The sequence below is a fragment of the Staurois parvus genome, unplaced genomic scaffold (genome assembly GCF_062004578.1).
Source record: "Staurois parvus isolate SC_StPar_1 unplaced genomic scaffold, SC_StPar_1.0 ptg000285l, whole genome shotgun sequence".
Lineage (NCBI taxonomy): Eukaryota > Metazoa > Chordata > Amphibia > Anura > Ranidae > Staurois > Staurois parvus.
Genome location: NW_028318081.1, coordinates 1,077,990 through 1,093,297, shown reverse-complemented (window position 1 = coordinate 1,093,297; position 15,308 = coordinate 1,077,990). Strand labels below are relative to the sequence as shown.

At 41.1% G+C, this 15,308-nt stretch overlaps 1 protein-coding gene across 3 annotated transcripts in view; it reads right to left on the bottom strand.

The window, feature by feature from the left end:
* Positions 1–206: 206 nt before the first annotated feature.
* HAGH (hydroxyacylglutathione hydrolase) overlaps positions 207–15,308 on the bottom strand; it is a 35,837-nt gene continuing 20,735 nt past the window's right edge. For 2 of the 3 annotated variants that reach the window (XM_089682101.1, XM_089682103.1), the window contains 5 exons: positions 15,155–15,258; positions 12,354–12,455; positions 11,861–11,940; positions 10,633–10,717; positions 207–760 (listed from right to left, as the gene is read on the bottom strand). In XM_089682101.1, coding sequence (XP_089538227.1) covers positions 740–760; positions 10,633–10,717; positions 11,861–11,940; positions 12,354–12,455; positions 15,155–15,258 — 392 coding nt within the window. In that variant the 3' untranslated portion in view covers positions 207–739. Of the gene's footprint in view, positions 761–6,105; positions 10,718–11,860; positions 11,941–12,353; positions 12,456–15,154; positions 15,259–15,308 lie in introns of those variants that run through there. The other variant, XM_089682102.1, reaches the window with a different exon arrangement.

The following is a 15,308-nucleotide window of genomic DNA, read 5'->3' as shown; positions in this document are numbered from 1 at the left end:
TACTTTTTTGTGTCATACCAATACAAACAAAATAAATAAACATGAGAATGCCTAAACATTTGTAATTGCAACAATTTTCTGGTCGAAGTGGTGCATTAATTGACAGAAATGCACCTACCCCTTTTCTTATCTCTAGAACAAAGGGAGAGGTGTTGTGTATTTCACAGAGGAGCCCAAGACAAGGCTGGTAATCAAATGGATAATCATTATGGGCCAAAAAACTGATATTTATTTATTTCAGGTAGTTCTATAGCGCTGTCAATTTACATATATATTGTACATGCACATCAGTCCCTAACCCTCAAGGGGTGTACAATCTAAGGTCCCTAACTTACATTCATACTATATTAGGGCCAATTTAGACAGGGGCCAATTAACGTACCAGCATGTTTTTGGAGTGTGGGAGGCAACCGGAGCACCCGGAGGAAACCCACGCAAGCACAGGGAGAAAATGCAAACTCCATGCAGGAGGGGCCATTGAACCCATGACCCATTTACTGCAAGGCAGATGTGCTAACCACTAAGTCACTGTGCAACCCATGATATAAATGCAATGTTTAATATATTGCAAAGGTATGCGTACTAACTATACATAATGGATTTTTAAATCAAAGTAAAGTTTAACTTTTTATGGTTGATTATTTTGCCATCATCTCCTATTACTCCGGCTGTGCTGAGCAGACGTATCTTCAGGACTGCGGGGGACGGTAGAGTCTATAAGCTCTGTTGGGTCTTCTGGCTACAGCCTCGGTGTGGATGTCTGAAAAATGTAGTAATGTGTTATAAGCTGAGAACATAGAAACCATTAAAGAAATTAGAGGGTCACAAAAAAATTAGGTTCACACCTAAGCGTGTTCAGAAGAAACACAGTAGTCCATTTACCATGATTTCCTATGGGACATGCTCACATCTGCGCATTTTCACCTGGAGAGTTTTTTTGGAAAGGGTCAGGGACTTTTTTGAATGCAAAGGTTATGTACAAGTATATTTAGGGTAAGAATATTTTATCCAGCCACATAGAAGTGGACACTGGGTGGATTAATATAAATTTTGAACACAATATACAATGAGATTTGGATTTTGAGTTTATTTGATGTTTATGCAATAGGGATAATGCACTACAGGTAGCTTTTGTTTTTTTGAGGCACACACGGATATTGAAAGAGTGATTCCATGGAGGTGGATCAATTAGGAGTATGAATTCTGAATAATATTTGAAGATTTCACAGATGCTGAGAAGGGTTTATTTGACTTTGGACTTTTGGGGGAGAAAGTGTGACTTTCATGGGTGTTCACAATTATATTTTTGTGGGTGTACCGATTTTTGCTATTCAACACTTGAAATTTAGCTCAGGTGCCTCCCATTTCTCTTGATTGTTGCTGCGATTTTTCTACACCATGATAGGAGTCCACCTGTGGTAAATTAAATTGATTGGACAGGATTTGAAAAGACACACACCTCTAATCCACTTGAAGAACAGGCTTTTCTGGCATGTTTTGTAACAATCAGTATTTTTGCTAGAAAATGTCTTAGAACCCCCAAACATGATTTTTTTTTTTAAAAGCAGAGGCCCCAGAAAATAAATTAGTAGGTTTTGCAATTTTTTATGTCACAAGGTATGTGTGTACCGGTTTTTCAAAAGTAAATTTTTGGGGAAAAATTACTTTTTAAAATTTTAATGCAAAAAACACAATTCATAACCCAAGTTTTTGTAAGATATAAAAAAAGATGATGTTACACTGAGGAAATCGATACCAAACATGCAATGCTTTAAAATTGTGCACATCCGTGCAACGGCAACAAAGGATGTAAATTTTACTATCCATAGGCCACCCTTTAAAAGCCTTTACAGCTTACCAGTTTAAATTTACAGAGGCAGTACAGTGCTAGAATTACTGCCCATGATCTAACGTCCATGTTGATACCTCACATGTATAGGTTGATTGCTGATTGCATGCATGCAGGACTGATGTGTATGTTCACCTTTGGTGCAAGCACGGGGTTGCTGTGGCACTTTAATTTTTTTTTTTAATTCTTTATATTTACACTGTCACTTTAAAAAAAAAAAAATGTATTGATCACTTTTACTGCTGTCACAAGGAATGTAAAAATCCCTTGTGACAGCAATAGGCATGTGACAGGTACTCTTTATGTAGGGATCTGGGGTCAGTAAGACTTCATCTCCCTCCTCTGCCCTTAAAAGTATTTAATCAAACCAGGATCAGTGTTATTAAATGCTTTTCTTTTTAAAAATGGTGTGATGTATTTCCGAGTAAACCAGAAGTCACGTCAGGTCATTGCTTCCAGGTTACTATAGAACAGACGAACAAAGCTGATCCGGTTTGTGTTCGGCTCTGTGAGTAGCTGGTGGTAGCACTGGCTAGTCGATCGAGACTCCCGGTGGGTCGTTAAAACCGCAGAAGGCGACATGGGGCGGGAAATTGTCCTCTTTTGCTGCTTGTAATAGCAATCAAGCAGATAGCTAGCCTCTCCAATTACAAGAGAGCAATAGAATAAAAGAGCAGCTGCCGGCATCATCCCAGATTGGTGTCCATTTATGAACCAGCGGTAATAGATCGCTTCTTAGTTCTCCGGCATTCTCGGAGAACACAGTTCTGTGAATGCAGTTTATGAAGCAGTTCTCCGAACGAAGGGAGAACGGTCTCCAAACGCTGGAGAACGGTCTACAAACTCTGGAAAATGGCTGATTTTACTATAATCTTGCGAGATTACAGTAAAAGATCAGTTTACTAAGCAGAGGTAAATTATCTCTGCTTAGTTTGCGGTCCCTCTGATTCTCCAGCTCTGGGGTGGAGAATCTGGAGGGAGAACACAGATCTCCAGTGAAGGGCTGACATGATCTCCTGAGTGTCATAAACTGTGAATGAACAGAGAATAGCTAAGATCCGTTGAATCGCAGCTATTCTCTGTGTCATAAACGGACATCTATATCGGCCCAAACTGAAGTGGTTAAAAAAGGCCTCACAACTGACAATGCATACTGTATCAGAGCAAATGCCACGAGGTCAAAGGAACTGCCTGCTGAGCTCAGAGACAGGGTCTTCAAGGCACAGATCTGGGGAAGGCTACAAAAAATTTTATGCTGCACTGAAAGTTCCCAAGAGCACAGTGGCCTCTATAATTCTCAAATGGAAGAGGTTTGGAACAACCAGGTCTCTTCCAAGAGTTGGTCACCCGGCCAAACTGAGCAATCAGGGGAGAAGGACCTCGGTAAGAGAGGTGACCAAGAACCAGATGGTCACTCTGACTGAGCTCCAGAGATCCTGTGTGGAGATGGGACAAAGTTCCAGAAGGACAACCATCACTGCAGCCCTGTACCGATCTGGGCTTTATGGCAGAGTGGCTAGATGGAAGCCTCTCCTCAGTGCAAAACACATAAACACTTGCTTGAAGTTTGCAAAAAATCAGGTACAGTCACTGTTTGGGTATTCAAACAGCCATGGATGCCCAAATACAATAGTCGCGAGTGAAGATTCCCTGTTAAATTTGGATGGGGGTATTGATTTACTTTCTTATGGGCTGAAGGAGAGAAAATCGAGCAATGTATAATGGCGGTCTTAACTCTAGTGCCCATTGGACTGCACAATCTTATTTGGACATCACAACTGCTGTTACAGGAAGGTGGAGGTTAGACTAAGAAAAAGGAACAATTTACATTTCACAGTAATGTGAATAACATATGTATCAATTTGCTACCTTGCAGTGTCATTCATTTACAATGATACTCAAACACAGTAAGGCAACATGCCTACATTGTAGTGTATTTTGTAACAAAAAAGTGTCATGTTCGATTTTGGACAAGCTGGGGTGCATTGGCACCACTGGCAATGGGATACCTTAACTCAACGCACGTTAAAACACAACAAAGACGTAACAATTTGAACTAATAAAATTCAAAGAATTAACATACAAAGCCACTTACAACTTTTCTTGCTGGAAAAAAATATTTTAAGCAACAGACTGCATGGATTCATGAAAGACAGAAGTTGTCAAACAAATCTAATTTCTTTTTATGAGGAGGTGAGCAAGACCTTGGACAAAGGGGTGGTGGTGGATGTGGTATACTTGGACAGAGGGGTGGCGGTGGACGTGGTATTCTTGGACAGAGGGGTGGCGGTGGATGTGGTATACTTGGATTTTGCAAAAGTATTTGACACAGTTCCCCATGCACAGCTAATGTGTAAAGTAAAGTCTACGGGCTTGGAAAAATCTGTATATGTAAATGGGTAGAAAACTGGCTAAAAGATCGTACTTAAAGAGCAATGGTTAATATTTCATATTCTGAATGGTCTAGGGTTGTCAGAAGTGTACCCCAAGGTACGGTGTTGGGACCCTTACTTTTTAATATATTTATACACAATATAGGATCTGGGATTAAAAATACCAATTCAGTATTTGCAGATGACACCAAGCTGTGCCGTGGAATAACGTCCTTACAGGATGTCTTCAACTTACAAGCCGACCTCAATGCTCTGTGTAATTGGGCAACTATGTGGGAAATGAGGTTTAATGTTGATAAATGTAAGGTTCTGCACTTGAGGACTAAGAATATGCATGCATCATACATACTGGGGGGGGTACAACTGGGGGAATCAATGGTGGAGAAGGATCTGGGGGAATCAATGGTGGAGAAGGATCTGGAAATTCTGGTAGATCACAAGCTTAATAATGGCAGCAATGCCAAGCTGCAGTTTCTAAAGCGAGCAAAATCCTCTCTTGTATTAAAAGAGGTATAGACTCCAGAGAGAGAGATATCATTTCCCCCGGTACAAATCATTAGTAAGACCTCATCTGGAATAAGCAGTTCAGTTTTGGGCACCAATTCACAAAAAGAACATTGGGGAACTGGAGAAACTACAGAGCAGGGCAACCAAACTGATAAGAGGCATGGAGGAGCTCAGCTATGAGGAAAGATTAAAGGAACTGAATTTATTCTCTCTTGAGAAGAGGAGGTTAAGGGGGGATATGATCAACATATATAAATACATCAGTGGGTCATATAGTGAGGTCATCAAAGAGGACAAGGGGACACGGTTTACATCTGGAGGAAAATAAATTTAATCTCCAAACACGGAAAGGTTTCTTCGTAGTAAGAGCTGTGAAAATGTGGAATAGACTCCTTCAAGAGTTGGTTCTGGCCAGCTCAGTGGATTGCTTTAAAAAAGGCCTAGATTCTTTCTTGGATAAACAGAATATAACATTTATAGGTAAAGTTGATCCAGAATATCAGATTGCCTCTCGGGGGATCAGGAAGAAATTTTTTTTCCCTGCAGCAGCAAATTGGATCAGGCTTTGCTGTTTTTTTGCCTTCCTCTGGATCAACTATGGGTATAGGATTATGACTTTTTTCTTTTTTTAATGGTTGAACTGGATGGACTTTTGTCTTTTTTCAGCCAGACTAACTATGTAACTATAACTCTGCTACATTACCAATTTTGTCTCCAAATATCACCCAAACTGTCCTCTCTGCTCCTCTCAAGACCTCCTGCACTTAAGCTTGAGAGGAAGAGACATGTGAGCTTGTCTCCAGGACTTCTTCAGAGTCTCTCCCATCCTCTAGAACTCCCTACCTCAATCTGTCCGGCTATCGCCTACTTTGTCCACTTTTAAGCGATTCCTGAAAATTCATCTCTTCAGGGAAGCCTAGCCTGCCCTCAGCTAATAACCAAATCTTCTATCTCTCCTATCAGTTCATCCCCCACAGTTATTACCTTTTGTTCCACCAGCCCCTCCCTATTAGATTGTAAGCTTCCATGAGCAGGGCCCTCCTATCCCTCTTGTATTGAACTGTATTGTTGCTGTATTGTCTTTTTATATTGTAAAGTGCTGAGCAAACTGTTGGCACTATATAAATCCTGTATAATAAGAAATGAGTCCCTAGTCTGGATTTTATTTAAAGTCACACTCAAAATACTGTAACTGCAACAAATCCTATTGGCTTCCATTGATTACTGTACTTTATATATATTCAACAGCCTTCGCAAAGACCAATTGTTTTATATAGGGATATTAAATCCATTCTTTTTGTTCTGAGGTTCATTAAACATATCAGAGATATAAAGACAACAAACATACTTGCGAAATGACATTGTTAAATGCAATTTATTGCAAAACATGTGCTCTCAGTTTAACTTAAGCAGAATTATTTAAATATATTTAACAGTTCAGCACAATATTGCAGTGGATTAATATTTCACCCCACACACTCATAATCTGCTGGTTAACACTTAATGCATAGGAACCAGATTACACTTTACTGATGTCTCATCAGTAATGAATTCTGATTGGCTGGTATGGGCTGCTGCATGCTGCCTTATTAAATGCAGCTGTATATAATTTCTGAAACGAAAATATAATTCTCAGAATATGTTTTTTTAATTACCTTCTATATTTCCATATACTAAATGTAAGATACAAGCGGTAACAAAAGAGTCAGTTCACCCTTACTGACCTTTGCCAAAAACATCCCCAAGCATTACAGCATCCTCAGTACATTACCACGCAATGCTGTAAAAGAATGCTTACTTTTTCAGCTGCTCATTGCATTGCCCTCTCCTCTTGCAGATGTACCAAGCGTTGGATGCGCAGTCCTTAAAACTCACAAACAAGCACATAACTTGATTCCCTACCCACGCATGTGCTGTCCACTCTCTCACAGAGGGTAGATTGCGCATGCATGGGTAGGAAATGAAGCTGAGTGCTCATTCGTGAGTTCCGAGGCCACACATCCAATGCCCAGTACATCCTGCCATCTGCAAGAATAGAAGGGGGGTAACATTGATATGAGCAGCTGACAAAAGGAAGCATTTCTTTTACAAAATATAGCTAGCACTGCATGTTAATGTACTGAAAACACTAATATTTGGGGATGTTTTGGGCAAAAGTCAGTAAAGGTGAACTAACCCTTTAAATGTAGTGTATGGAGGCACAATGGTACATTGTAGGGGGGGGTTAGAATAATGAAATATGAGTTCTAGTTGGCTGCCTAATGGGTAACCTTGATTGTTCTTTGCAATATAAGGGTGATAATCCTGCAAGAGATAGACAGAACAGGGAAGGGTTACACCCGTCAGTTTTTTTTTTGTACTGCCATCTCCTCATTGGGGAGATTCCCCTTCACTTCCTGTTGAGTCACCAAGGCAGGGTGGAAGGGAAGGTCTCTCCAATGGGGACACAGACAGCAACTCAAACAATTCTAGTTTTATACTAGAGTGGGGAGCAGTTAGGATCTCTTTCAGGTTTTTAAAGCTGTCTGATCTCTTCCCACTGGGAAGATTTCCTGTGTGGTCAACAGGACGGGAAATGAGAGGAAATATCACCAATGGAAGCACGGATGGACATTAAAACCTGACACCTGAATTCTAATCCTTGCACATTCTGTCCACAAAATAACAAAAAAAAAAAAAAAACACTTTTGGTGGAATTCAACTTTAAGTGAGTCAGATTGGAGTAAATTCGATGGAAAGTAATATATAGGATGTCATTATTGTTGCCTTTTGGGAATGATCATTGCCTGGCTGTCATACAGCTGCTTTGGCTTTAAGACTAAGTCATTGATCTAGCATGCAGCAAATGTAGCCATGTTTGATCTACATACGTGTTCCAGTTCATTCATAAAAATAATAAATCCCAATTGAAATTTGTTTAAATCGGCTAAAAACATTTTAGATGCATCAAAACAAAAGCTGTTCAGTGTCTTACAGGTTATTATCTTTCCAAAGCAGCCACAGAGAAGAAAAGCCTGTGTCCTGCCTCTGACAAACAAAGCAAAGATTCAATTCTGCAGTGTGCTGTGCGGAAGCAGTGGTCTCACTGCAGGAGTCTGACACACCCCTACTAAGTTGTACTTTTGGCTCTGCAATCAGTAAGGTTCATGCAAGAAGTTGACTGGTTAACGATTTCGGACTCGGCAGGGATCACGGTGGACTGTTGCAAAGAGACCACTGCTTCCCTACAGAAAGCAAGAACTCTTCAGCATGCTGGAAGGTGACAAGCTTTTCAAGCTGTGGCTGCTTTCTAAATAGCACATACTTAGGCCCCTTTCACAGGAGAGGACCAATGGGGTCCACCTGTCCATTTTTCAGGCACACCTGATTGGTCCATCCATAGGCTTCTATGGACCGGTGGGTGTCAACGGATAATAGTTCGCTGACACCTGCCGTCATCTGATCCAATCCCGTTTGCCAAAAACAGACAGATGGGGATCCGTTCCCCATCTATCCAGTGGATCGGATCAGATGACAATCGGGTGGAAATGGACAGATGGTCCATTTCCATCTGACCGTCCCTTTGAAATCAACAGGCAGTGTGTGTGTCCGCTCTGCAGCAGCAGAGCAGACAGAGACCTGTCATCCACCTGCTCAGCGGGGACCAGCGTAGAGATCCCCCGCTGAGCAGGCGGGTCATGCTGACAGATACACCCCGTCTGAAAGGGGTCTAAGACTTTGCACACTTTTTGCTTTGACGCACCCAAATGTATTTAGTTTAAAACTGAAAGTTCAATTGGGCTTTCAATGCATGGCAGCTAGTAATCTCAGATGGACAGGTCAGCAATGAAGCCTATGTATTTCACGCCCATTATTCTGACTGCCCTACAATGATGAAAGCTGAAATCTAATTGGTCGATGCAGTACACTGCAGAACTTTTTGTACCACAGGATAGACCTGCAGTGAAGACTTTTTTTTCTTTGTTCTTTAGCAAGACTTTGAGCAGGTATATAAGGAAGAGGAAAGCTATACGCGGATTATGCCTTTGGCATGTTTAGACCCAAGTAAAGAAACAAAACATAACATAAATATTACTTAATATACAGCATGTATGTTCTAAAGAGCAACTTTTTGGCCCGGGCTCTTCCTCCAAACCTTTCTAGCCTTTAAGGGAACCTGTCATGACACAAAAATGCAAGTTGCCATTGCTAACCTTCTAAATATGCACTTTATCTGGCATGCTGACCCTGTGCATATATGGCTATCTAAGGGGTCCATTTAAAAGCAAACCATACCACAACCATATTTTGACTTTAAAAAATATCTTGTACATTTATGAAGCACAGTGATGTGCTTTACCAATATGGATTAAGCTTCACTGATTTTGAGAGTCCTAAGCTGCACCAAAGTAACGAATAGGGAGCGAATGAAAAAAAGTCACATGACCACCTCTCCTACAATCATTCAGTTGTCTCTGCTGCCTTATGAAGTGGCATACCACAGGCTGTATGTATACCATGGGCCTAATTCTATGAATGGACATTCAGCAGCATTCGGTAGCTCTGCAGTGTATAATGGATAGCTATAGGAATGAGCCCCTAAGTCATTGATTCAAAACAGGTAAGCTGGGCACGAGTTCTGATTCTGCGGTAACTGGTTGCTTTGCATGAGGTTCCCTGAAAGCACTGAAGCCAAAGGATAAGAATGCAAGCCATGGATTTTCAGAAGGATATCAGCAATGGCAACCCGTTTTTGCCCTCACTGTGGGGTGGATTTAATAAATGCAAATAATACTATTCCCTCTGCAATTGCTCCAGAGCTTGGTAAAATGAGAGGAAGCTCTGCCGACTCCCATCATCCAATCATGTGCAAGCAAAAAATGCAGTTCTGTTAATTCTTCTTGCATGTGATTGGTCATTTTTTGCAAAGTGAAGCTTCATCTTATTTACTAAAGCCGTCCATAGATGGTTCAAATCTTGGCCTGTTCAGCAGGGACCAATCAAGATTCAAACCATCTATGGACATGCGGATTGTAGCCAATTCGATTGTTGTGCTATAGCCACTAGCAATAATCACTGTGTTCTCCCAGCAAGAACGAGCCCCCCCTTCCAAACCCCAACTCTCCCACACGCCTCCCTGCTGGCAGAACACAATAGTTCCAAAGGATGGATTCCCCCCTTCACCACTGACTATGTTGATGAAGGGAATCGAGCGATTTTATTTTGTGCAAACTGGTTGCGGGAGAGAAAAATTGCATCATCCATGGCCTGCTTTAGTTCTTCAGCAATTGCACTTGCAAAGTCTATTTGCCTTTAGTAAATGCACCCCAATGGGTTCCTATTCGCTGCTGGCATCAGGATTTCACGCTACCACCCCAGCCATGGCATGCTCTGACCTCCCTGGCCTCAGGTTTCACAATGCTCGACTGTGCATAGAATGTGAAGGATTCCGGGTAAAGTTGCTCCTTAAAACCAAAATAATTCCATTATGTGCTGAAAACAAAATATTCTGAATTTAAGAATAAAAATATCTTGCACTCTTCTTTTTACAGATATAACAATCTGAGGGCTTGTATTGCGTATCCATAAACCCCCCCCCCCACCCACAGTGCCAGGAGGGAGCATAAATCAAAGCTCTAGTAACAAAACAGCCATGCATATGGATTGAATTTTACACATTGACAATGTTTTTTGTGCTGGTCTAGCAACCCATAATTTTTAGGCTTTGAGAAAACCTTTTTTTTTTTCTTAACCAAATTTATACAAAAAAAAATTAAAGCGAGAATTTGCTAGCCAGGACAAAGTTACAGATTTAAAAGATTAAAGTGCCCTCTGCTGTGAGACAATCAAGTAGTGATTCGTAGATGAATTTGGCCTGGGAAGCTGGATTCAGTCTTTGGGCACCTTGAAATTATCCTTCTCTTTGCGAATCGATGCCATAGTAGAGATGGGGTCACTCTCCCCTGCATGGTCTTGCACGGACTTCTCCCTGTTGGTGCAAATGCAGACATTCCAGTTAAAGGGAATGCACAGCTTTTTAAATATGGTGAACAGTATTCAGCCCCTTAGACGTGTTTATTTTTAAGGGCCATGTAGAGGGGTAATTTATTTACAGCAATCCTCTCCTTTTGGAAGGGTAAGTATATATGTGACATTGTGGTGACAGGTTCATTTTAATCTGTTGTTGCTGGCCATGTGCATACACACGCACTAGCCACTTTATTAGGTACACCTGTTCAATTGCTTGGTAACAAATTGCTAATCAGCCAATCACACAGCAGCAACTCAATGCATTTAGGCATGCAGATATGGTGAAGAAAACTTGCTGAAGTTCAAACCGAGCATCAGAATAGGGAAGAAAGGGGATTTAAATGACTTTGAATGTGGCATGGTTGGTGGTGCCAGACGGGCTGGTCTAAGTATTTCAAAAACTGCTGATCTACTGGGATTTTCACACACAACCATCTCTAGGGTTTACAGAGAATGGTCCGAAAAAGAAAACGTCCAGTGAGCGGCAATTGTGTGGACGAAAATGCCTTGTTGATGTCAGAGAAGAATGGGCAGACGAGTTGCTGTGACATTCAGATGGTAGGGTCAGAATTTGGAGTAAACAACATGAAAGCATGGATCCATCCTGCCTTGTATCAAAGTTTCAGGCTGGTGGTGTAATAGTGTCGGGGATATTTTCTTGGCACTAGTAAGGTGTACCTAATAAATTGGCCAGTGAGTGTATATGGCAGTATGGTGGTGGACTTTAATGCCATCTTGCCAGATGTGTACAGCCAGTGTGGTTGTCCTGTTCTGAGAGAGAGTGCGCTCAATAGCGTGCCTCCGTGCTCCATGCTGACTGCACTGTCACTGACAATTCCTGGTCACTGTTTACAATTGGGAGTTGGTAAGATGGACTCCTGTACATGATCCTTGTGACAGTCAATCACAGCGACACATGAACAGGAAGCCTTTAAAAGGGTGGCTCTCGTCTGCTGTAAGGGGTTTATTGGAGTCACATCCAGCCACTTTTTAGGTGCAAATGCTTTGATGATACAAAAGGAAGGAAGGCTGCACAGAAGACATGCAGGTTTGTTGGACCATACCATATTCTAGCTCCTCTAGATGTGCTGGATGAACTCACCTGACCCTCATAAATGGATTATATGTGAACTCTTCTGCCAGTGTGGACGGTATGGTGGGCTCCCCTTTACTGTATGTTTCCTGTAGGATGAAAGAGAGAGCTCAGGATCAAACTGTAGGACAATTCAAATGAAGAATAATTCAGCATCCTAATGGATCTCTACTTATGCATCTCCTCTTATGTAAGACACACACATATATCTCCTCTTATGTAAGACACACACATATATCTCCTCTTATGTAAGACACACACATATATCTCCTCTTATGTAAGACACACACATATATCTCCTCTTATGTAAGACACACACATATATCTCCTCTTATGTAAGTCAGTCTCTCTCTCTCTCTCTCTCTCTCTCCCCCCCCCCCCCCCCGTAAGCCCTTGTGGCCTAGAGGCATCACTGTCTAGAAGTGATCTTTGCTCAGACTTCTGCATGTTTTTCTTTTTGGAAATGCAAACTTAAGAAAAATAAAACCTACAAATGATCTACCTTAGCCCAAGTTAACTTTTGTTTGATCTGATCATTGTTTGGTTCCACATGACGTGCAAACTTCAAATTGTTGATGGTATATTCGTGTCCACAGTAGACTCTCTGCAAAAGAAGTATAAATTGAACAACATCTGGTATTTCTGTTTTGGTTCCAATGCAAACGTTAACTTCTAAATTTAATATAGCTATGAATTCATTAAAAAATAAAGCGACCCGCTCAAATCTCAAAAGGAAGATCTCTGCATAGACACAGATGAAAAAATCCATTTCCTGCTCCAACCAATATTTTAAAAAAAGTTTGCAAACTCTATGCACATCATGTCCTGGCGGGATTCGAACCAATGACCCCAGTGCTGCAAGGCTGTAGTGGTTGTGCCAACCACTATTTAATTTAAGAATTTAGATTTTTAAGAAACTGCAGTTGCATTTCACTGGAGTTCTGCACCTAATACATTTTATATCTTACAGGCATTGCAATAATGAGACCTACTAGATTGTTTAATCTCCTTGGTTTGATGTGCAAGTAGGCTCTACCTTATGGATTTTCATTTTATTTCATATTGTGAAGCATGCAAAACGGAGAGTGGTGACACAAGGTGGGTGGAATGGGGCACTGCAGAGCTGGAATGCACACCACACACATTGGAGTATGATCCTGCTTGCTGTGAATCAATCATTTTAATTTCCTGTATTCCTATTTGTGTGTTGTCTTGTTTTGAATCTAATGATCGACCTCTGTACAATCGCCCTTTTTTTTTTTTTAATTTTGCTGCTTGGTCAGTGCTGCAGGCTATTGCTGGCAGGTCTAATCAGTGTATTCTGATGGCAGGGAAGTCTCCCTGCTGTCAGAATACAAAGGTTAAGTACATAGGATTCCCTTATCCACATCGAATTTGTGGTTTGGGAAATCAAGTCAACAAGTCAACGACTCATCTATGGGCTGCTTTAGTTAGACTAACATACAGTAATTTGCCAAGACTTGCAGTCTGTTCCAAAAAATACAAGTGCATTTGGACACTCTGGCATTCCATGAATTTTAGGGTCCTTTCACACGGGCATTTTTTTCATCAGTTCAGTCACATTTTTTTCCAAGAAAAAAACGGATCAGTTCACAACAGTTTTTCATCAGTTCACGTCAGTTTACATCCGTTTTTCATCAGTTTACCATCCGTTTTTCATCCGTTTCCATTTTTCATCTATTTACATCCGTTTTTCGTCAGTTTTTTTTTTTTTCTGAACAAAATGATCTTAAAAAAGCGCCACACCCTTAATTATATATACCAGTAACTCCAAATCCCAAAAAAATATTTTTCTTTGGCATTAAATAAATCAAACATAGGAATGTGCTAAAAAACACATAAAAAAAGTGTCCATAAATCATTATGTGGAAGTCCAAAACATCTTAAAAATATAAAGTAACTCGTGTGAAAAAATATAAACCCCCGTGAAGAATCCACCACCGAATAAATAGAATACACTCACTAGAGCTAAGTGCTGATCAAATTATAGACCAGCCTTAGCGCTTTTGCTCTGGGAGCGATGAAAGCAGCAAACTCCAGACTTTTGGTGCAATACTCTGCAGTGGTAATTTTCACCTGGAAGACACCCCTCTGTAGTATAGGCAGATTTTTTAGGAGGAATACTCTGCAGCACTCTTTCATGAGTGAGTAATCACCATAGCTCCATATGCATTGGGACCATATTCAGAGACAAAAGAAGAATATAATGGTGCAGCATGTCTTTACAATATATGTTTATTACAAGATAAAAAGCCACTCACAAATAAGGTGTCTAAACTGACACCAGTATGGATCGCATAGGCAAGGAAAAGAACACAGAAGCTCCACTCGATTCAGCTGTCTTCCGACAATCACAAGGAGCGTCCTGACGTCAGCATCCGACTGGCCCCGCCCTACATGTTTCGTCACGACGTCCTCACTGGGTTTTTTTTTTTATTGCAAGAAAAATAGCTTTTTTTCCGATAAAAAAAAAAAACGGATGCGGACATTAACGGATGTAAACAGATGACCATCCCTTTACACCAGCTAGTCCATAGAAATACATGGTTGTCCGTTTTTCATCCATAAACGGACAGCTGAAAAACGGACTGACCGTGTGAAAGGGGCCTTATTGTACCAAAACAGAGAACCCTCAAAGAATTTGATTTGCTGACACATATTGCCCAACTAACAGGCTTAGTCATACATCAATAACTCATGGGTTGGGCTTCAACAAATAAGGATCCCGGAGGGGTCTCTGTACTGTTTGGTACAAGTTCAGTATTGAAGTGCATGGAGCCAGAACTGTCAGAGCCTGCAGACTACAAACTGCAATGGACACTACACCATAACGGAAATAGCACTTCTGGGTGGACATACCCTTTAAAGAGCACCTGGTACTGTTATGATATGTGATAGGATGACCATAACATTGCATAACAGACACCATAGGAAGCTCCTTATCAGCAAAAGTCACCACTGTTGCCCACAGAATAACCTATGCCAGTTACTTTCTAAAAGTCGCTATTTGCATAGGTACATGACAGTACAAAGCCCTGGTAATAAGCCACACAGGTACTGAGCACTGCACTGTGGGACACAATGTACCTATTTGCATGGCAGTCCAAGTATATGGACAGGCTGCGGCATTTCTGGCAAGGAGTTTTTGTTGCTAGAGAGGCACCTTATGGAGTCCCTTACACAGCACAATAGTCACTTTATTATGTTCAGGAATGATGCAGGTTCACTTTAACCATAATAAATGTCACAACCAAAGTAAAATGGTGAGACTTAGGACATTACGGTCTCTGGTGGAAGCTTGCCCAGTATCTCAATCAGAGCTTTGTACATTTCTTCTGCTGTCCCCTCAAAGAACTTGCCACATCCAGCCACAAAGAGGGTGTCACCTGACGGAAGAGAAGACACAAGTCGGTTAGCCACATGACTTCATTATACA